Here is a 22,225-nt window from a genome sequence, read left to right as displayed (position 1 = left end):
GATGGATGGTGCTCGCTACCTGAAGCTTGACGACCTCAAGGACCAGGATGATGATTTCCTGTCCCCTAAGAAGACCCTGAGAGACTTTGAGGGTGGCCTGGGCACCACGTAAGTGACAGCGCCAGGGTCGAACTGAACACTTTGTGTGTCAGAGTCCAGTCATCTGAGAATAATGTGAGGGAAATGATTTTCCACCACATTACTTTTTGGCCAACTCAATTTTTTCTCTTTCTTTTTGTTGGCGCAGGCCCTACTCTCCTGCAATTCCCAGAATCCCATGCGTGTCCCCTGAAACTGTCCTGCTTGAGGGGGTAAGGTTAAAGGATTTATTCATTTATCTCATCAAATGCAATTGTCAATGCTGATGATTAGATTGTCCTCTCTCTTTCTTCCTCTCCCTCTCCCTCCACAGCACACTCCTGTCCCCTTGCCTAAGGAGTATGATGAGGACTCTCTGATCCCCAGCAGTCCTGCTACAGAGACCTCCGACAATGTTAGCCCAGTGGCCAGCCCAATACACACAGGGTCAGTTTACTACCTCCACAACCCTGTTCCTGGAGAGCTACCCTCCTCAAGGTTTTTCGTTTTTTTTTTTAAACCTGGTTCAGCTTATCAACCAGCTAATTATTACAATCAGGTGAGCTAGATTAGGGTTGGAGTGAAAACCTACAGGACGGTAGCTCTCCAGGAACAGGGTTGGAGAGCCCTGCTCTACAATGCTTACACACTGCAATACCTACACACCCTATTATACACAATTTATTTTTTATATTTCACCTTTATGGGGATGATGCGGAATTTTGGTCCCTGTACAGGAACCCAAATCAGCGGAAATTTCAGAGCGCCACCTGTAGTACTCGATAAAACTCAAACTTTCATTAAAACACACATGCAAGGTACTCACTCGTTGTGAATCTAGCCAACATGTCAGATTTGTAAAATGCTTTTCGGCGAAAGCATGAGAAGCTATTATCTGATAGCATGCACCCCCCGAAATACCTGAACGAGACCTAAACAAAAGATTTAGCGGTAGCAGAAAATGCAGAAATAAAATATAAAACATTCATGACCTTTGACGAGCTTCTTTGTTGGCACTCTTATATGTCCCATAAACATCACAATTGGGTCTTTTTCCCGATTAAATCCGTCATTGTATACCCAAAATGTCCATTTATGAAGGCCGTCTGATCCAGGAAAATTCACCTTTACAAGACGCAACGTCACTTTTTAAAATTAAAAAAGTTGCCTATAAACTTTTACAAATCACTTCAAACTACTTTTGTAAACCAACTTTCGGTATTAATAAACGTTAATAATCGATCAAATTGATCACGGGGCGATCTGTATTTGATAGCAGCAAGTCTTGACATCATCGTCCATTTTTTCACTTTCGTAACTTCCTCTGTGTACCCCCAAGACAGGAAGTGCCTGTCATCCCACCAAGGATAAACATGCAATGAAATGCCAGTACTGGCGACATCGTGTGGAAGCTGAAGGCATTGAAGGCATTGTAAACGGAACCTCATCTATTTTCTATCGACATAGACAATACATTGACTGGCGTATTAATATTTTTTTTGTGTTTTTGGTGAACAGTTTTCCCTGGGATTTTTACTCCTAAACACGTTCTGTTATAGCCACAGACATGATTTAACCAGTTGTAGAGACTTCAGAGTGTTTTCTATACACACATACTTATCATATGCATATACTATATTCCTGGCATGAGTAGCAGGACGTTGAAATGTTGCGCGATTTTTTACAAAAAGCTGCGAAAATTCGCATCATCCCTAACAGGTTCCAGGTAGGCTAGTTGAGAACAAGTTCTCATTTGCAACTGCGACCTGGCCAAGATAAAGCATAGCAGTGTGAACAGACAACACAGAGTTACACATGGAGTAAACAATTAACAAGTCAATAACACAGTAGGGGGAAAAAAAAGGGGGAGTCTATATACATTGTGTGCAAAAGGCATGAGGAGGTAGGCAAATAATTACAATTTTGCAGATTAACACTGGAGTGATAAATGATCAGATGGTCATGTACAGGTAGAGATATTGGTGTGCAAAAGAGCAGAAAAGTAAATAAATAAAAACAGTATGGGGATGAGGTAGGTAAAAATGGGTGGGCTATTTACCGATAGACTATGTACAGCTGCAGCGATCGGTTAGCTGCTCAGATAGCAGATGTTTGAAGTTGGTGAGGGAGATAAAAGTCTCCAACTTCAGCGATTTTTGCAATTCGTTCCAGTCACAGGCAGCAGAGAACTGGAACGAAAGGCTGCCAAATGAGGTGTTGGCTTTAGGGATGATCAGTGAGATACACCTGCTGGAGCGCGTGCTACGGATGGGTGTTGCCATCGTGACCAGTGAACTGAGATAAGGCGGAGCTTTACCTAGCATGGACTTGTAGATGACCCGGAGCCAGTGGGTCTGGCGACGAATATGTAGCGAGGGCCAGCCGACTAGAGCATACAAGTCACAGTGGTGGGTGGTATAAGGTGCTTTAGTGACAAAACGGATGGCACTGTGATAAACTGCATCCAGTTTGCTGAGTAGAGTGTTGGAAGCTATTTTGTAGATGACATCTCCGAAGTCGAGGATCGGTAGGATAGTCAGTTTTACTAGGGTAAGTTTGGCGGCGTGAGTGAAGGAGGCTTTGTTGCGGAATAGAAAGCCGACTCTTGATTTGATTTTCGATTGGAGATGTTTGATATGAGTCTGGAAGGAGAGTTTACAGTCTAGCCAGACACCTAGGTACTTATAGATGTCCACATATTCAAGGTTCGAACCATCCAGGGTGGTGATGCTGGTCAATGTCAACACATTACATAATGAATCTGCAGCTTACTTCCTATTTCTTCCATTCAGTGTGATTACAGTTCTTTAACGAGGTCACTATGACCGTTCGTGATTGAATTTGACCAGGATGAACTTGAGTTGAGCACGGTTGGATAGTTATTCTCTCAATAATTAATGGTGGTTCTCATTGGTTGCCGGTCAGGTTCCTGGTCAGTTTCATGGTGGATGCCCGGGGGGGCTCCATGCGTGGCAGCAGACACCACGGGCTGCGTGTCATCATCCCCCCTCGGACCTGTGCTGCCCCCACCCGCATCACCTGTCGTCTGGTCAAACCCCAGAAACTCAACACCCCACCCCCGCTGGTAGAGGGAGAGGGCCTAGCCAGCCGTATCATCTCCCTGGGGCCCTCCAGTATGCAGTTCCTAGGGTGAGTACGGGCGTGTGCCCGCTTGCGTGCGTGCTTGCATATGTGTGCCTGTATCTCTGTATGTCTGCTTGTTTGTCAACCTGTATTTGGGCAGTGAGGACCTTGCATTTCAATTCAATTCAATTCAAGGGCTTTATTGGCATGGAAAACATGTGTTAACATTGCCAAAGCAAGTGAGGTAGATAATATATAAAGTGAATATATAAAGTGAAAAACAACAAAAATTAACAGTAAACATTACACATACAACAGTTTCAAAACAGTAAAGACATTACAAATGTCATATATATATATATATATATATATATATATACACAATGTACAAATAGTTAAATAGTTCTCTTATTACCCAGTGGCAGTGATAGTGGTGATTGTAACAGTGTAGGAGCAATCATACAGTAATCGTAATAGATTCCAATAGTAACAGCAATCGTAATAGATTCCAATAGTAACAGCATGTATAGCATTCTGATTTAGAGTGGTAATATCTCTATAGGCCAGTGATAGTGGAGATTCCCCACTTCGCTTCTCTGGGTCGAGGGGACCGGGAGCTGGTGGTTCTGCGCAGTGAGAACGGCTCTGTCTGGAAGGAGCATCGCAATCGCTATGGCGACGAGGTGCTGGAGACCATTTTGAATGGCATGGATGAAGGTCAGTGTAACGATGATAAATGTCGCCCCTCTACAGTAGAGCCGTGTTTATGTACTGTTATGTCTAAGGCCTCGTATGTAAGCGACAGTATATCATCTTACTGTAACAATGATGTTATACACATAAAAATATATGTAACTCATTAACATAATCCTTACCCCTTTCTCTCTGCCGCCCCTCTCCTTCCTCAGACCTGGAGAGTCACGAGGACTTGGAGAAGAAGAGAATCCGCCGCATCATCTCCACGGACTTCCCCCTCTACTTCGCTGTGGTGTCCCGCGTCCAGCAGGAGAGCGACCTGATTGGCCCAGAGGGCGGTCAGCTGGCCAGCATGCTGGTCCCTCATGTCCAAGCCATCTTCCCTGAGACAGCGGTCACCAAGAAAGTTCGACTGGGGCTGCAGGTGAGGAAGAGGAGAAGGACGAGGACGAGAGGGGGAGATGCCTGCTGAGCGATGCCTTACCTTACCTACTGGGTTATGTAAATAGAAAGGCCGTTTTTCATGTTGGCTCCCTAGGAGTGAATAGACTATGTCATGCTTTATGCACTGCTCTTCCAAAGACCTAGGGCTGTATTCAATCAACTTTGATTGAATGGGAAATTTTGTCAGGTGGCTGCTCTGTTCAGCTCACTCAATCAGTGCTGTCTGCCCTGCCAATCATGCAAGTTTGGCACCGCAGCAACAATGGAGCTGGCTAATGCATAACACTGACTACATCATATAGTACACTGGCCGTCAGGAGTGCTGACTACCTCCATATACATATACTTTCCCCCTTCTGATGACCAGGTGGCGAATCGCATCTCTGCATGTCTGGCAGACATATCAGTGTGGATGACGGATCACCACCTTAAGCTGAACCTCGGCAAGACGGAGCTGCTCTTCCTCCCGGGGAAGGACTGCCCGTTCCATGATCTCGCCATCACGGTTGACAACTCCATTGTGTCCTCCTCCCAGAGCGCTAAGAACCTTGGCGTGATCCTGGACAACACCCTGTCGTTCTCAACTAACATCAAGGCGGTGGCCCGTTCCTGTAGGTTCATGCTCTACAACATCCGCAGAGTACGACCCTGCCTCACACAGGAAGCGGCGCAGGTCCTAATCCAGGCACTTGTCATCTCCCGTCTGGATTACTGCAACTCGCTGTTGGCTGGGCTCCCTGCCTGTGCCATTAAACCCCTACAACTCATCCAGAACGCCGCAGCCCGTCTGGTGTTCAACCTTCCCAAGTTCTCTCACGTCACCCCGCTCCTCCGCTCTCTCCACTGGCTTCCAGTTGAAGCTCGCATCCGCTACAAGACCATGGTGCTTGCCTACGGAGCTGTGAGGGGAACGGCACCTCAGTACCTCCATGCTCTGATCAGGCCCTACACCCAAACAAGGGCACTGCGTTCATCCACCTCTGGCCTGCTCGCCTCCCTACCACTGAGGAAGTACAGTTCCCGCTCAGCCCAGTCAAAACTGTTCGCTGCTCTGGCTCCCCAATGGTGGAACACACTCCCTCACGACGCCAGGACAGCGGAGTCAATCACCACATTCCGGAGACACCTGAAACCCCACCTCTTTAAGGAATATCTAGGATAGGATAAAGTAATCCTTCTCACCCCCCCCCCCTTAAAAGATTTAGATGCACTATTGTAAAGTGGCTGTTCCACTGGATGTCATAAGGTGAATGCACCAATTTGTAAGTCACTCTGGATAAGAGCGTCTGCTAAATGACTTAAATGTAATGTAAATGTAAATGTAAATATATTTTTCCACAACCAAAGATTGTGTTGTTTTATTTCTTACTGTGTCCATTTGTCCCATATCTCCTCATTATAATTTTGTGTCTGTTGTCCTTTGATTTCGATGTTTTGTGTACTGTATTTGTGATATTGAATTTTTGCATGTATGAATGTGTTTGCTTTGTTTCACTATTGTCTTTTTTTAGTTTTTCCTTTCTCCAGACTTTCATCATACCTCAGTTCCCTGAGCTAAATGAACTGATATTCAAATGCGCATGTCACTTGGTTTGGTTTTACGTGTATGATTGTTTATCCATCTGTTAAATGTATGTTCAGGTAGGCCTATGTATTATGTTGTAACAACATGTTTTTTTTGTCTTAATAATAGTTTGTTGACTATGTTCCAGAGGGCGAGTAAATGTGAGAAAAAGTTTTGTGTTTTCTGTTTTTTTACCTTACGTTATTGTTCTTATTTTTGTCTCGCCTTTTAATACATCACTTGTCCTTTCTTCTCTCTATCCCTTTCTCTTTTCTTTCACTCTTTCTCATCTCCCGTCTTTCCTCTCCCTCTTCAGGCTCAGCCTATCCCAGACGAGCTTCTGACTCGACAGCTTGGTAACCAAGCGACCTTCAGCCCAGTGGTCACGGTCGAGCCACGACGACGCAAGTTCCACCGGCCAATAGGATTACGCATCCCGCTGCCCCCGTCTTGGAGGGAGAGTTCACGTGACGCTGGGGAGGGGGACACCACCAGCCTGCGCCTCCTCTGCAGTGTCATTGGTACGGGCATGCATGGAGTTTACTTTATGTCCTTGACATCTGGTTCATGGCAAATAGCATTAATTAGTTAGGACAGGGGTGAAGGGGACAGAACTAGTGCTGAAAGCTCCACACAGTAGTGGGTAAACCGGTAGTACAGAAGGGGGCTAATCACACACCCCTGGGGTGTTCAGGATCAGCGTTGCGGAGGTGTTGTTCCCAACCCTCACCGGCCTCGACCGGAGCATGGGGGGGTCTCAAAGCAGTGAAATTATTACTAGTGTGATCATTTTTTAATTATGCCCAGATCATGAGGCCACTTGATGATGTGAGGCCTGAGGCAACTGCCTAATGGTAAGTCAGCCACTGTGTGTAATTTAGCCTATTAAACACAAAAATTATGTTTCAAGTGAGAATTAATACCGAAAAATACAGGAAATTATTGCCTACACCCAAATGTTTTTGAGCAAAAAAGTAGTGTGTAGTTCCAGTTGGTAGCTACACCACTACATGGCTAAAAAGTACTATTGAAAACACTACTGAGATTTGAATTTAGTTCAACTACCACCAAGCTACTACAAAATGTAGTTACATTTCTAGTTGAACTACATGTAGTTCACTACTCCCCAACACTGATTCTCACATAAGTATTCCTCTTGCCCAAGTGGGATACCACAGTGTGTAGTGCAATGGCTATGTGTATCTGTTGGGGCGGTATGTCAATTGTAGGGGGTCTACGGTGTCTGGTAAGGTGAAGGTGATATGGCCCTGGACTAGCCTCTCAAAGCACTTCATGATGACTGACGTGAGTGCTACGATGACGATAGCATCACGTGCCCAGACAATCTTGAATGAAAGAGAGTTGGGAAAAGTAACAGGCCACTGAGGAGAAAGACAAAGATTGAGAAGGTGGAAGTTTATAAAAAAAGAGAGATGAAACAGCCCCTTGTCTCCCAGGTGGAACAGCACCAGCCCAGTGGGAGGACATCACTGGCACCACCAAGCTGATGTACACCAACAACTGCGCCAACTTCACCACCAACGTCTCTGCAAGGTGAGTCCTAATTCACACCCTCCTTTAGGTGTTATACAAAATGTATGAAGAAGAACACCAGTTTACTAATTGTGCATAATAACCATTTGCAACCTTATCCTGTGCCAAACCATATTGAGTTCCATCCGCTTACACTATGCTACAGTCTTTAATCCATTAACTGTACACTTTGACACGAAACAGATGCACACACACAAACAGCCACCATCTCTATCGACTATCCCTCAACCTTCTCTGTGCGTCATCTCTCCCCTTCTCCTCCCCCCCTCTCCCCAGGTTCTGGCTGGCAGACTGCCCACGCACAGCCGAAGTGGTGACCTTCGCCAACCTGCTGTACCGGGAGCTGATGGCCGTGCCCTACATGGCCAAGTTTGTAATATTTGCCAAAATGAACGAGGCGCGCGAGGGCCGCCTACGCTGCTACTGCATGACCGACGACAAGATGGACAAAACCCTGGAGCTGCACGAGAACTTCAGCGAGGTGGCCCGGAGCAGGGATATAGAGGTCAGCAGGGGTCAGGGGGCGAGGGGTTTAGTGTGTGTTTCAGTAGGTTCTACTGTCTTTAAATATGTTCACATAACTCAGACATTTGTGTGAATAATCCATGGAAGTCAATGGAGGATTTTTTTTCTCTCGTGACTCTCTGTCGCCCCCCTCAGGTGATGGAGGGCATGCCGCTGCACCTGGAGTGCTGTGGGAACCTGGTGCCTGTGAGGAAGGCCACTCAGCAGCCACGCAGCTTCAGCTTCCAAGCCTTCCGAGATAACAGACTGCCCGTCTCTGTCAAGGTCTGTCTCCCTCTCATTGTCTATCTCTATTTTTGCACTGAATTGTGATTTAATTGAAGTGTCAAACTGTCTGTTGGTGTATTTGACATGTTATTCAGGCAGGTTTTGCGTTGAATTGACAGTCGGTCAGTTGACAGTCAGTTGGTCTTTTCGATCCGGTCTACATGTCTGTGTGTCTGACATGTCGGTGTGTGTCTGTCATTTTCTTTCAGACATGTTTGTGTGTCCATCTATCTGTCCGTCTATCTCTAACTTTATATATGTTCATTACAATTGTTGTGTATCTTCTCCCATCTCTATCACTCCCATCTCTCCATCTGTTTCAAATCTTGTCCTTTTTTTGTATATCTGTTCAGCCTGTCTTTCTATCTTCCTTTACCTGTGTGTGCATACCTGAGTTGCAGACAACACTTCTCTTTCACAGACCACCTGTCTGTCTGTGTGTGTGTCTCTGCGCGTCTGTCTGTCTGTCTATACATCTTGTCTGCCTAACCATATGTACAGTGGGGCAAAAAAGTATTTAGTCAGCCACCAATTGTGCAAGTTCTCCCACTTAAAAAGATTAGAGAGGCCTGTAATTTTCATCATAGGTACACTTCAACTATGACAGACAAAATGAGAAAAAGAAATCCAGAAAATCACATTGTAGGATTTTTAATGAATTTGCAAATTATGGTGGAAAATAAGTATTTGGTCAATAACAAAAGTTTCTCAATACTTTGTTATATACCCTTTGTTGGCAATGACAGAGGTCAAATGTTTTTCTGTAAGTCTTCACAAGGTTTTCACACACTGTTGCTGGTATTTTGGCCCATTCCTCCATGCAGATCTCCTCTAGAGCAGTGATGTTATGGGGCTGTTGCTGGGCAACACGGACTTTCAACTCCCTCCAAAGATTTTCTATGTGGTTGAGATCTGGAGACTAGGCCACTCCAGGACCTTGAAATGCTTCTCACGAAGCCACTCCTTCGTTGCCCGGGCGGTGTGTTTGGGATCATTGTCATGCTGAAAGACCCAGCCACGTTTCATCTTCAATGCCCTTGCTGATGGAAGGAGGTTTTCACTCAAAATCTCATGATACATGGCCCCATTCATTCTTTCCTTTACACGGATCAGTCGTCCTGGTCCCTTTGATGAAAAACAGCCCCAAAGCATGATGTTTCCACCCCCATGCTTCACAGTAGGTATGGTGTTATTTGGATGCAACTCAGCATTCTTTGTCCTCCAAACACGACGAGTTGAGTTTTTACTTTCATCTGACCATATGACATTCTCCCAATCTTCTTCTGGATCATCCAAATGCTCTCTAGCAAACTTCAGACAGGCCTGGACATGTACTGGCTTAAGCAGGGGGATACTGCAGGATTTGAGTCCCTGGCGGCGTAGTGTGTTACTGATGGTAGGCTTTGTTACTTTGGTCCCAGCTCTCTGCAGGTCATTCACTAGGTCCCCCCGTGTGGTTCTGGGATTTTTGCTCACCGTTCTTGTGATCATTTTGACCCCACGGGGTGAGATCTTGCGTGGAGCCCCAGATCGAGGGAGATTATCAGTGGTCTTGTATGTCTTCCATTTCCTAATAATTGCTCCCACAGTTGATTTCTTCAAACCAAGCTGCTTACCTATTGCAGATTCAGTCTTCCCAGCCTGGTGCAGGTCTACAATTTTGTTTCTGGTGTCATTTGACAGCTCTTTGGTCTTGGCCATAGTGGAGTTTGGAGTGTGACTGTTTGAGGTTGTGGACAGGTGTCTTTTATACTGATAACAAGTTCAAACAGGTGCCATTAATACAGGTAACGAGTGGAGGACAGAGGAGCCTCTTAAAGAGGAAGTTACAGGTCTGTGAGAGCCAGAAATCTTGCTTGTTTGTAGGTGATAATAATTTGCAAATAAATTAATTAAACATCCTACAATGTGATTTTCTGTATTCTTTTTCTCATTTTGTCAGTCATAGTTGAAGTTTACCTATGATGAAAATTACAGGCCTCTCATCTTTTTTAAGTGGTAGAACTTGCACAATTGGTGGCTGACTAAATACTTTTTTGCCCCACTGTATGTCTGTTTGTCTACCCATATCTGTCTGTGTTTTCTGTCTGTCTGTGTGGCTTTTGAGTGTGTGTGACGTGCGCTTCCATCTTAGTCAGTCTCAGACGAGTGCCTTGTGAAGTATTCTCCATCGTGGTGTACCTGCCGACTCTACCTAGCTGTAACTGTGTGCACGTCCTTTAGCTCTTTCACCTTCTTGCCTGCCTGCCAATCTTGTGGCCTGCTTGTCTGTATGTCTGTCTCACTGTCTCTCTTTCTCTCTCTCACGGTCACTCTGTTACTGTCTGATCTGACAGACGCCCAGGTAATTGTGCAGGTAAATCTCTCTCTCTCTCTCGCCTGCCTATGGACTGCTTCCATCTCTTCCCTCTGTGTTTCTGCTCGACAGACCACCACACTGCAGGTTATCTAATTCCCCCTCTTCTCTCTTCTTCTTCTTCTTCTTCCTTCTCTCTCTTTGTCATTACATTTCACCCTATCCTCTTTATCCTTCATATCTGTTCTTGCTTACCTCTTCTTACCTTTGTCATTCTCTCGTCTCTCTTCCTCGAGTCCACCTCTTCTGGTCTTCCTGTTCCTCTTTTTCGGCTGTCTTTCTCTTTCTTTCCCTTGTATCTCCTCTCTCTCTCTCTCTCTGTGTCTATCAGGTCAGAGACAGCAATAAGGAAGCCTCTGGGTTCCTTTCTTTCCTGCGGAAGTCTACCAAGTATGAGGATGCACAGCACGTGCTGTGTAACCTCAACATCACCATGCCTCCCTGTGTCAAGGTACACACTCATGAATGCACACACACAAACACACATGCACACACACTCCAACTCACTCTCTCACGTTCCGAATTCCCACATAGTGAAACCATATTTTCACATGTTTACACCACATTTCCACATGTGAGGAGAATAACAAAGAACTAACAAAGCATCACTGACCAACCAAAACAAAACAGGTGGGGTTTTAGGAGAGGTTCTGACAGACACAAGTCCACTGAAAGTTAACTAGCAACAACAACTGGAACCTAAAAGATACCCAGCATGAGCGGTAACTAAATATGATTCAAAGTAATACGTACTTCAAAGTATTTTTATTTAAGTCGTTTTTGGGGGGTATCTGTACTTTACTATTTATATTTTGGACAACTTTAACTTTTTCTTCACTACATTCCTAAAGATTTTTTTTTACTCAATACATTTTCCCTATCACCCAAAAGTACTCGGGACAGGAAAATGGTCCAATTCACACACTTATCAAGAGAACATCCCTGGTCATCTCTTCTGCCTCTGATTTGTCGGACTCACTAAACACAAGGGATTCGTTTGTAAACTATGTTTGAGTGTTGGTGTGCCCCTGGCAAATTAAAAACCACTAAATTGGTGCCATCTGGTATGCTTAATTAATGGAATTAGAAATGATTTAAACTTTTACTATTACAATTGATATTTAAGTATATTTTTGTAATTACATTTACTTTTTATAAGGTATGTTTAAAACCAAATACTTTTACTCAAGTATTATTCTACTGGGTGACTTTCAATTTTACTTGAGTCATTTTCTATTAAGGTTTCTTTACTTTTACTCAAGTATGACAATTGGGTACTTTCTCCACCTCTGAAGAAGAAACAAACAACAGGAAAACCCACACCAAACTCAAAGACAGACAAAAACCAATAAGTGGATCCTAATGAAAGCAGGGAAGATCAGACTAAGGATTGCTTGTCTAGAACTCAAAATGGGGCACGCCAACTAAAGGTGTTAACCCTCTGTATCTATCAAGACCGCTGGAGCACTGGGCCAGCCACTCTTAAATAGCACCTGGGCTAGCACAGGTGAAACGCCTTCCCATTAACGAGATGGCAACCATCACAGGTGTAACACATACTGACTAACGAGGTGACAATCAGTGCGCCCCACATGCTAACGAGCTATACGTGCTGATGTCCAACCCCAAAGCATAAATGGAAAAACCAATACTCCACATTTAGTGATATCAAATTTGCAGTTTCACATGTAAGAAAACTCCACATTTACTCCAATGTATGTAAACAAGGTAAATGTAAATAAACACTGTATAGCCTAAAATTTAATTTTGATATCATGGATGGTCAGCACTTGCATCCATAACATAGTATATGGATTTGAGATTGGTTGCATTTCACCAGCCCATTCCCTCACCTTTTTACCAAAACGGTGGCTGGGAAAACACTGTGTTAATGATTCAGTTAAGGCAATGTTTCCCAAACTCAGGACCACAAGGGGTGCTCCTTTAGTTGTTTTGTCCTAACACTACACCACTGATTCAAATAATCAAAGCTTGATGATTAGTTGATTATTTGAATCCTAACACTACACCACTGATTTCAAATAATCAAAGTTATTATATGGTGAAATTATTAGTTACTTTGGTGCCATTTATATCAAGCAAAACTTCTGAAGTTGAGAACAAAATTCTTACTATTGCAAACAAAAATAATGATATTGAAAGCAAAGCATAAATCCAAAAGTATTGATATGAAAAATAAATATTGCAAGGAAATAATTTATAAATGCGAGAGCAAATTGCAAATGGACACAATTAAATGGAACATGTCCCTCTTTCCTGCTATTTTGTTTGGTTATGTTAGCCCGGCCTTTGTTTGGTTATGTTAGCCCGGCCTTTGTTTGGTTATGTTAGCCCGGCCTTTGTTTGGTTATGTTAGCCCGGCCTTTGTTTGGTTATGTTAGCCCGGCCTTTGTTTGGTTATGTTAGCCCGGCCTTTGTTTGGTTATGTTAGACCGGCCTTTGTTTGGTTATGTTAGCCCGGCCTTTGTTTGGTTATGTTAGCCCGGCCTTTGTTTGGTTATGTTAGACCGGCCTTTGTTTGGTTATGTTAGCCCGGCCTTTGTTTGGTTATGTTAGCCCGGCCTTTGTTTGGTTATGTTAGCCCGGCCTTTGTTTGGTTATGTTAGCCCGGCCTTTGTTTGGTTATGTTAGCCCGGCCTTTGTTTGGTTATGTTAGCCCGGCCTTTGTTTTCGCAGCCTTTTTATTTGTATTTTTTACAGTTGCTCGTTTTGGCACATTCATTCCAGAAACATAGCACCCTGCATCCCACTGCTGTTTTGCCTCTGAAGCTAAGCACGGTTGGTCCTGGTTGTTTTGTATGGGTAGGACTACCAAGGTACAGAAAAATTACAAAATGAGACGACATAAACCAGTGGTTCTCAATCCTCTCCTCTGAGACCCCCAGCCGGTTCATGTATTTGAACTATTTCAGAACACCTGGTTCAACTTGTCAACTAATCCTCAAGCCCTTGACTAGGTGAATCAGGTGAACTAGTTCAGGGCTAAAACAACATTGTGAAACGTCTGGGGGTCCCCAAGGAGAGGTTGGAGAACCACTGACCTAAACCGGAACAACCATCTCAGTAATGGGTGCAATAAGTCTGACTGCTAACAGATTGGATTTGTTTAGAAAAATGTATGTTATTTATCTTTGTGTAGCATAAAATCTACCTCCAAAAAGCATGCAGGAAAATATGATAATATTTGGTTTTTGAGAGTGTGTGATTATTGTACCTTTATATTCAGAATATTGGGTACAAAATTGTACCATTATACTAGATTATCTGCACATGTAGCCTAAAAGGTACCAAACAATACCATTTGAAATCATATGTGTACCTCTGAAGGTATTTTATATTTTTATACCACTAGGAGCAATGCAATATACCCTGAACATAACATTTTTCTAAGAGTGTAAAGTCATTCATTTTATGGAAATTATGAATGAGGTGTTTTTATGCTTTAATGTTGCTGTTGATTGATTGGTTCTCAGTCGACAAAGGGTGTTGCAATATCTCCTGGGAAGCTCTGTCTGCATCCTTCTCAGCTGATGCATGATCAGTTGAACTTTGAAGGCTTAAAAAAGACCAACATTAAATACAGACTGTAAAAGATACCGTATCTAAAAAGAGACGAGTCAGACTATTGATTGGCGGTTCAAAAGCAAAGATGAACTGAATATTTTTATGTCCCATTGCTAATTCAAGCAAAATAATTGATCTCAAATACAGTTTTGTTTCCACTAAGACAGTCCAATGTAATAGTCATAAAAGCAGCACAAGAAAACACATGCAAACATTTCCTTAGACAACCTTGGGAGAAATGCATGTACACTGAACAAAAATAAAAATGGAACATGAAACAATTTCTAAGATTTAACTGAGTTATAGTTTGCATAAGGAAATCAGTTAATTGAAATAAATTAACTAGGCCCTAATTTATGGATTTCACATGACTTGGGATACAGATGTGCATCTGTTGGTCATAATTCCTTTAAACAAAAAGGTAGGGGCGTGGATCAGAAAACCACTCAGTATCTGGTGTGACCACCATTTGCCTCATGCAGCACAACACAACACTCCTTCGCATAGAGTTGATCAGGCTGTTGATTGTGGCCTGTGGAATGTTGTCCCACTTTTCTTCAACTTCAGCGAAGTTGCTGGATATTGGCGGGAACTGGAACACGCTGTCTTACACGTTGATCCAGAGCATCCCAAACATGCTCAATGGGTGACATGTCTGGGGAGTATGCAGGCTATGGAAGAACTGGGTCATTTTCAGCTTCCAGGAATTGTGTACAGATCCTTGCGACATGGGGCCGTGCATTATGATGCGGAAACATGAGGTGGCGAATGAATGGGACGACAATGGACCTCAGGATCTTGTCATGGTATCTCTGAATTCAAATTGCCACCGGGAAAAAAATGCAATTGTGTTCGTTGTCCGTAGCTTATACCTGCCCATACCATAACCCCACGGCCAACATGGGGTATGAAGCCAGACTACAGACAGGTCAAGACCCTGGTGAGGACAACGAGCACGCAGATGATCTTCCCTGAGAAGGTTCCTGACAGTTTGTGCAGAAATTCTTTGGCTGTGCAAACCCACAGTTTCCTCAACTGTCCGGATGGCTGGTCTTAGAAGCTGGATTGTGGCAGTCCAGGGCTGGTGTGTTTACATGTGATCTGCGGTTGTGAGGCTGGTTGGACGTGCTGCCAAATTCTCTAAAACGACATTGGACGCAGCTTATGGTAGAGAAAGGAACGTTCAATTCTCTGGAAACCGCTCTGGTGTACATTCCTTCAGTCAACATGCCAATTGCATGCTCTCTCAAAACTTGAGACATCTGTGGCATTGTGTGACAAAACTACACCTTTTAGAGTGGCCTTTTATTGTCCCCAGCACAAGGTGCACCTGTGTAATGATCATGCTGTTTAATCGGCTTCTTGGTATGCCACACCTGTCAGTTGGATTATCTTGTCAAAGGAGAAATGCTCAATACCAGGGATTTAAACAAGTTTCAGCACAACATTTCTGAGAAATAAGCTTTTTGTGCGAATGGAAATTTTCTTGGATCTTTTTATTTCAGCTCATGAAACATGGGACCAACACTGCATGTTGCGTTCACATTTCATATTTTTGTTCAGTATGTTTCATAGATAGCAGTGCCCATATCTAGTCAGTGATGTGTTTTTTTGTTACTGTGTCCATTGTGCGTGGTCCAGGTTGTTGGGAGTGAGGAACGGAGGCGAACTCTGACCCCGTTGGCCCTGAGGGAGCGCTACAACGCGCTGAATGAGCCCGGTCTGGGTAAGTCTTGTCATGCCTTTTCAGAAGCCCTCTCCCTAATACAGAAGGAGACAAGGCTTGAATGTTTCACCCCTACTCCCCTGCTTCCCAATCTATTACGCATGAGCCTTGGATGCAACACAGTGCTCTACTGAGCCCCATAATACACAGCAGTGCAATGATGGCACCATATTGGTTATGTGCCAAAGATTAGCTAATACCTACACATCCAAACAGCTCTATGGACTAAATCCCTTCCAGAGTCCTGGTAACATTAGTACTGAATTACCTGTTATGGTTTGCATGGCGCTGGTGCTGGTTGCTCCACTGCGAGTCCTGTTAGCATGGCGGATATTTAGCATTTAGCTTAGCGCTGGGAATGGGCAGGTCCTTGCAGTGGAGCCAGACAGAGGAGCCCTCTGATTGGCCCATGGTAGATGAGCCAAGATGGGAAGGAGTGCTCATTGGTTACATGGTGTCTTATCTGAGCACGGCGCTGCTACCTTGCACCTCAGTTCTCTATGGTTATGTTGTTCTAACAGAAGGGACTGGTGTCTGAATGAATTTCTTCTCTACCTACCTCTAACCTACCCTGCCTATAGTCTGCAAACACATAAGGATTGTATGTGGAAAAACACAATACTCTGTGGGTAATACATATTCCCTTCAACAGACAGTGCTTTTTGTCAAGGTAAGTTTGCTATTATCTCTTTTAATAGCAATGGATTTTAGTGGGTTTGATATATTGGATAATGTCCTGTATTGAGTAACTTGAACAAATCTGTAAAAATTAGACCTTTTTTGTGCCGTACTGGTTGCACCCCTTACACAGTGCTCAGTCGTGTAGTTGTGATTGAGTCCTACATTTAACCCTTACACAGTGCTCAGTCGTGTAGTTGTGATTGAGTCCTACATTTAACCCTTACACAGTGCTCAGTCGTGTAGTTGTGATTGAGTCCTATATTTAACCCTTACACAGTGCTCAGTCGTATAGTTGTGATTGAGTCCTACATTTAACCCTTACACAGTGCTCAGTCGTATAGTTGTGATTGAGTCCTATATTTAACCCTTACACAGTGCTCAGTCGTGTAGTTGTGATTGAGTCCTATATTTAACCCTTACACAGTGCTCAGTCGTATAGTTGTGATTGAGTCCTATATTTAACCCTTACACAGTGCTCAGTCGTATAGTTGTGATTGAGTCCTACATTTAACCCTTACACAGTGCTCAGTCGTATAGTTGTGATTGAGTCCTACATTTAACCCTTACACAGTGCTCAGTCGTATAGTTGTGATTGAGTCCTATATTTAACCCTTACACAGTGCTCAGTCGTATAGTTGTGATTGAGTCCTATATTTAACCCTTACACAGTGCTCAGTCGTGTAGTTGTGATTGAGTCCTACATTTAAAGTAGATTTAAAGTTCTGAAATTATCTTTTTTCCCTCAGCTACAGTGAATGTCATGGAGAGGACCGAGCTCAAGATCTCCCTGATATCCGAACAGCTGGGATTGAGCTGGGCAGGTCAGTGCTCCTGTACAGGGCTGTTACTCCCATGTGGCTCAATTGGTAGAGCATGCCAACGGCAGGGTTGAGGGTTTGATTCCCACGGGGGACCATTATGAAAATGTATCCACTCACTACTGTGAGTTGCTTTGGAAAAGAGCCTCGGCTAATTGACTCAAATGTAATAATGTACAGTGTGGCAAGAGAGTATTTAATCAGCCACCAATTGTGCAAGTTCTCCCACTTAACCAGATGAGAGAGGCCTGTAATTTTCATCATAGGTACACTTCAACTATGACAGACAAAATGAGAAAAAAAATCCAGAAAATCACATTGTAGGATTTTTTATGAATTTATTTGAAAATTATGGTGGAAAATAAGTATTTGGTCACCTACAAACAAGCAAGATTTCTGGCTCTCACAGACCTGTAACTTCCTCTTTAAGAGGCTCCTCTGTCCTCCACTCGTTACCTGTATTAATGGCACCTGTTTGAACTTGTTATCAGTATAAAAGACACCTGTCCACAACCTCAAACAGTCACACTCCAAACTCCACTATGGACAAGACCAAAGAGCTGTCAAATGACACCAGAAACAAAATTGTAGACCTGCACCAGGCTGGGAAGACTGAATCTGCAATAGGTAAGCAGCTTGGTTTGAAGAAATCAACTGTGGGAGCAATTATTAGGAAATGGAAGACCACTGATACAAGACCACTGATAATCTCCCTTGATCTGGGGCTCCACGCAAGATCTCACCCCGTGGGGTCAAAATGATCACAAGAACGGTGAGCAAAAATCCCAGAACCCCCTTGGGGGACCTAGTGAATGACCTGCAGAGAGCTGGGACCAAAGTAACAAAGCCTACCATCAGTAAAACACTACGCCGCCAGGGACTCAAATCATGCTGTGCCAGACGTGTCCCCCTGCTTAAGCCAGTACATGTCCGGGCCCGTCTGAAGTTTGCTAGAGAGCATTTGGATGATCCAGAAGACAAATGGGAGAATGTTATATGGTCAGATGAAACCAAAATAGAACTTATTGGTAAAAACTCAACTCGTCGTGTTTGGGGGACAAAGAATGCTGAGTTGCATCCAAAGAACACCATACCTACTGTGAAGCATGGGGGTGGAAACATCATGCTTTGGGCTGTTTTTCTGCAAAGGGACCAGGACGACTGATCCGTGTAAAGGAAAGAATGAATGGGGCCATGTATCGTGAGATTTTGAGTGAAAACCTCCTTCCATCAGCAAGGGCATTGAAGATGAAACGTGGCTGGGTCTTTCATCATGACAATGATTCCAAACACACCGCCCGGGCAACGAAGGAGTGGCTTCGTAAGAAGCATTTCAAGGTCCTGGAGTGGCCTAGCCAGTCTTCAGATCTCAACCCCATAGAAAATATTTGGAGGGAGTTGAAAGTCCGTGTTGCCCAGCAACAGCCCCAAAACATCACTGCTCTAGAGGAGATCTGCATGGAGGAATGGGCCAAAATACCAGCAACAGTGTGTGAAAACCTTGTGAAGACTTACAGAAAACGTTTGACCTCTGTCATTGCCAACAAAGGGTATTTAACAAAGTATTGAGATAAACTTTTGTTGTTGACCAAATACTTATTTTCCACCATAATTTGCAAATAAATTCATTAAAAATGTGATTTTCTGGATTTCTTTTCTAAATGTCTGTCATGGTTGAAGTGTACCTATGATGAAATATTACAGGCCTCTCTCTTCTTTTTAAGTGGTAGAACTTGCACAATTGGTGGCTGACTAAATACTTTTTTGCCCCACTGTATGTATAGTCTACTATATGTGGTAAGATAAACTTAGTTACGTATATGATATACTGAACACATTTTTTTCTCTCTCAGAGTTGGCACGGGAGCTGCATTTTGGTGTGGATGACATTAACAGAATCAGGGTGGAGAATCCTAACTCCCTCCTGGACCAGAGTTCAGCCCTGCTCAATCTGTGGGTTGGCCGGGAGGGCAAGAGGGCCAAGAGTGAGTGTCTGTCCTGTCTGTCCTGTCTGTCCTGTCTGTCCTGTCTGTCTGTCTGTCTGTCTGTCTGTCTGTCTGTCTGTCTGTCTGTCTGTCTGTCTGTCTGTCTGTCTGTCTGTCTGTCTGTCTGTCTTGTCTGTCTTGTCTGTCTGTCTGCAGTCCCCCACCTCTTCATTCCTTAACTTATTATCCGACCCCTCTCTCTCCTCTCCTTCCTCTTTCCCTCTGTCAGTGGAGAGTATATATGTAGCTTTGAAGAACATTGACCGTTCAGACATTGTGAGTTCCGTGGAGGGCCAGCCACAGGCAGGGGCCGGGGCCTGCAGACTGGTTGACCGCGACTCCACCCTCCTCTCCCCCAGTGTTATCAATGGTAAGAAACACATACAGAGAGGTGTGTATACACATACAGACACACATACACAAAGAGGCGCAACTTTGGTTTTAGAAATGGGGGGGGGGACATTATTTTTTTTTATCCCACCAATCAATGGAATCAATAGTATGTAAATACCACAATTGCCCCTAGTAATATTACTACATTACTCTTCCCAAGTGTATGGGTAACACAGACGGAACCATATCTCTGTTGCTCTACAAGAGATCACGGACACAGGTCATCCAAGTTATTAGGCATCCAATTTTCAGTAGGTGTTAGTGGTAATTGGGCTTCATGGTTGATTGCTGCGGATGATTCTCAAGGGATTTTGATTAGGGTCTGAGAAATGATGCCATTTCCATCATAACCCAGTGATATGTCAGCATGTAAGCATTTCCTTACTGCATTTTGCTGACAGACATCGTTTCAGTTTTACTGTTCTGATACCTCATGCTTTAGACCTGAACATAATGGTCTCACATGACATTATACTTGAAGACAGATGTTTTTTGAATTTGCAAAGTCCTATACATTGAGTTAATGAGGATAGGCTAAAATATACATCTTAACTGTGTTTGGGTTTATGCCTGGTATATGGATGAGTTGGATATGCGTGGATGTGTGTGTGTGTGTGTGTCTGGGATGAACACTCCCCTCCTAAGTGGCACTAGTACACAGTTTGTGTGCTCTGAGCCTCCATACCTTGTTCCTTTGTTACTCCCCTCTGTCTCTCCTAGATCTATCCCCCTCTCGATCTTTCTCTCTGTGTCTGTGACATGTCATCTCTGCTGCCCAGCCGCCTTCCTCCTCACAGCTCTTCCTCTTCGACCTCTGACCTCATATCGACCTCATGTTGACCTCCTGGGCCTCCTCTCTCCTGTCATCTTATTTTCCCGCGTTCCCGTGTTCAGTCCAGCGGGAGCCTCACCTCCTCTCTCGAAGTAGCTCTGTGTCAATGCATGTGCATGCTGCCTGCCTCGCTGTACCTCTATGTGGCTCGCATCAGGGAAAGTGTCTTTCTCTAGGTCTGGGAGGGTCACTGTTGATGGCGGGTGGGGTGGAAGGGTATCAAAATAAAGGCATTGCTGTCCAAATAAAGGTTTGCTGTTTTGGTATAAGAACTGTGTATTTGCATGGCATGCTTTCTCTATGTCTATTTCTCTATGTGTATTTTACTTTCTCTTGTTTCTCTGTTTTGTCAAACTTGTTTTAAATGCAGTATTAACACCTTCAATCTCAGTCGTTTTCTGTTAACTCTATGGTGTTGGTTGTATGCTAGGGTGAAACCCATGGTTGACTGCACAGCACATAATGTTCTCAAAATAATGTAGCTGGGACATGACAGCTTTGTCCTTAAGACAACGTTGTCATAATGTTACCGATACATTGTTAGAATGTTATGTGCTCGCTGGTGTGTTCTGTGGTGTGGTGGAGTGTGTGAGTCTGGGTGTGTGTGTGTTCCCATGTACAGTGACCCTGTGAACTGTGGGTGTGTTTTCATGTGTCTCAGTTTGTTTGTGTGTGTTGTACATAAGTGGATAGTGTGTGTGTGTGTGTGTGTGTGTGTGTGTGTGTGTGTGTGTGTGTTTGCAGATGTACAATCTATGTAGATTTGCTGTGCTTCACTATGTGTTTTGCAGCGTAAGTGTCTTTAAATTGGGAGGTACATTAAGGACTAACCAAGATAAACCATCATCATTCAGACTCACTTCTCCATCATCCACCTCATTCAAAGTGCATCTCTACCCCTCGTTATCCTCACCTCTACCGTCTCTATACTGTACCATCTCTATACCATCCCAGAAACACATACACACACACACACAGACTGACACACTTTTACAGTTATACTATTGTCCGTAGGCATAAACACTGAAAGAAATGAATAATATATAATAATAACACTTCATTCAATATTCCATTGTCCGTGTGAACACGTATGAGTTCCTACCCTCTTCACTCTACCAACTGAGCTACAGAAGGACCATAGCCACACTTCATTCAATATTCCATTGTCCAGACAGGCTTATTACCACCTCAAAAGAGAGATATACAAAGGTGAGACAGTGGAAGGCATTTTAAAGTTAGACTCAGTGAACTGACGTTGCCACGAGCAGCACCGCAGATAGTGAGATGAGTGAGATGCAAGGCTTGGCTCTCACACAGTCACACACGGTATCTGCGCATGTGCACGCTTCGCTCCACTCTGTTACAGCGTGGGAGCCAGGGGACCAACACAGCCGAGAAGCTGAGCCTATGCCATATCGCTTAGTCTACCTTAAAGATAGACAGACATAACTTAGAAAGACACGCATGATGATGGGAGATTGACGGACAGACAGGTGGACAGACAGACAGACAGACAGTCAGGAACTTACAAGCAGATATGCAGGCATCCAATTTCACAACATAAACCTGTTTTTGGTAGTAATATTTGTGTGTGTGTGTGTGTGCGTGTGTTGAATTTGTGTGTCCTGTTTGAGTAT

The 22,225-nt window shown here is 43.8% G+C and overlaps 1 protein-coding gene across 5 annotated transcripts in view; it reads left to right on the top strand.

The window, feature by feature from the left end:
* The window catches only part of ank1b (ankyrin 1, erythrocytic b), a 102,036-nt gene that overhangs the window by 72,590 nt on the left and 7,221 nt on the right, over positions 1–22,225 (top strand). For 4 of the 5 annotated variants that reach the window (XM_052521280.1, XM_052521281.1, XM_052521282.1 and 1 more), the window contains 15 exons: positions 1–108; positions 248–311; positions 413–525; positions 3,004–3,228; positions 3,725–3,879; positions 4,071–4,282; positions 6,183–6,387; positions 7,324–7,420; positions 7,697–7,925; positions 8,081–8,209; positions 10,900–11,019; positions 15,795–15,879; positions 17,307–17,381; positions 19,232–19,363; positions 19,593–19,733. The exon at positions 1–108 is cut by the window's left edge and continues 16 nt beyond it. In XM_052521280.1, coding sequence (XP_052377240.1) covers positions 1–108; positions 248–311; positions 413–525; positions 3,004–3,228; positions 3,725–3,879; positions 4,071–4,282; positions 6,183–6,387; positions 7,324–7,420; positions 7,697–7,925; positions 8,081–8,209; positions 10,900–11,019; positions 15,795–15,879; positions 17,307–17,381; positions 19,232–19,363; positions 19,593–19,733 — 2,090 coding nt within the window. Of the gene's footprint in view, positions 109–247; positions 312–412; positions 526–3,003; positions 3,229–3,724; positions 3,880–4,070; positions 4,283–6,182; positions 6,388–7,323; positions 7,421–7,696; positions 7,926–8,080; positions 8,210–10,899; positions 11,020–15,794; positions 15,880–17,306; positions 17,382–19,231; positions 19,364–19,592; positions 19,734–20,476; positions 21,620–22,225 lie in introns of those variants that run through there. The other variant, XM_052521283.1, reaches the window with a different exon arrangement.

The sequence above is a fragment of the Oncorhynchus keta genome, chromosome 6 (genome assembly GCF_023373465.1).
Source record: "Oncorhynchus keta strain PuntledgeMale-10-30-2019 chromosome 6, Oket_V2, whole genome shotgun sequence".
NCBI classification, from domain to species: Eukaryota; Metazoa; Chordata; class Actinopteri; order Salmoniformes; family Salmonidae; genus Oncorhynchus; species Oncorhynchus keta.
This window is presented reverse-complemented; position numbering and strand designations above follow the sequence as displayed.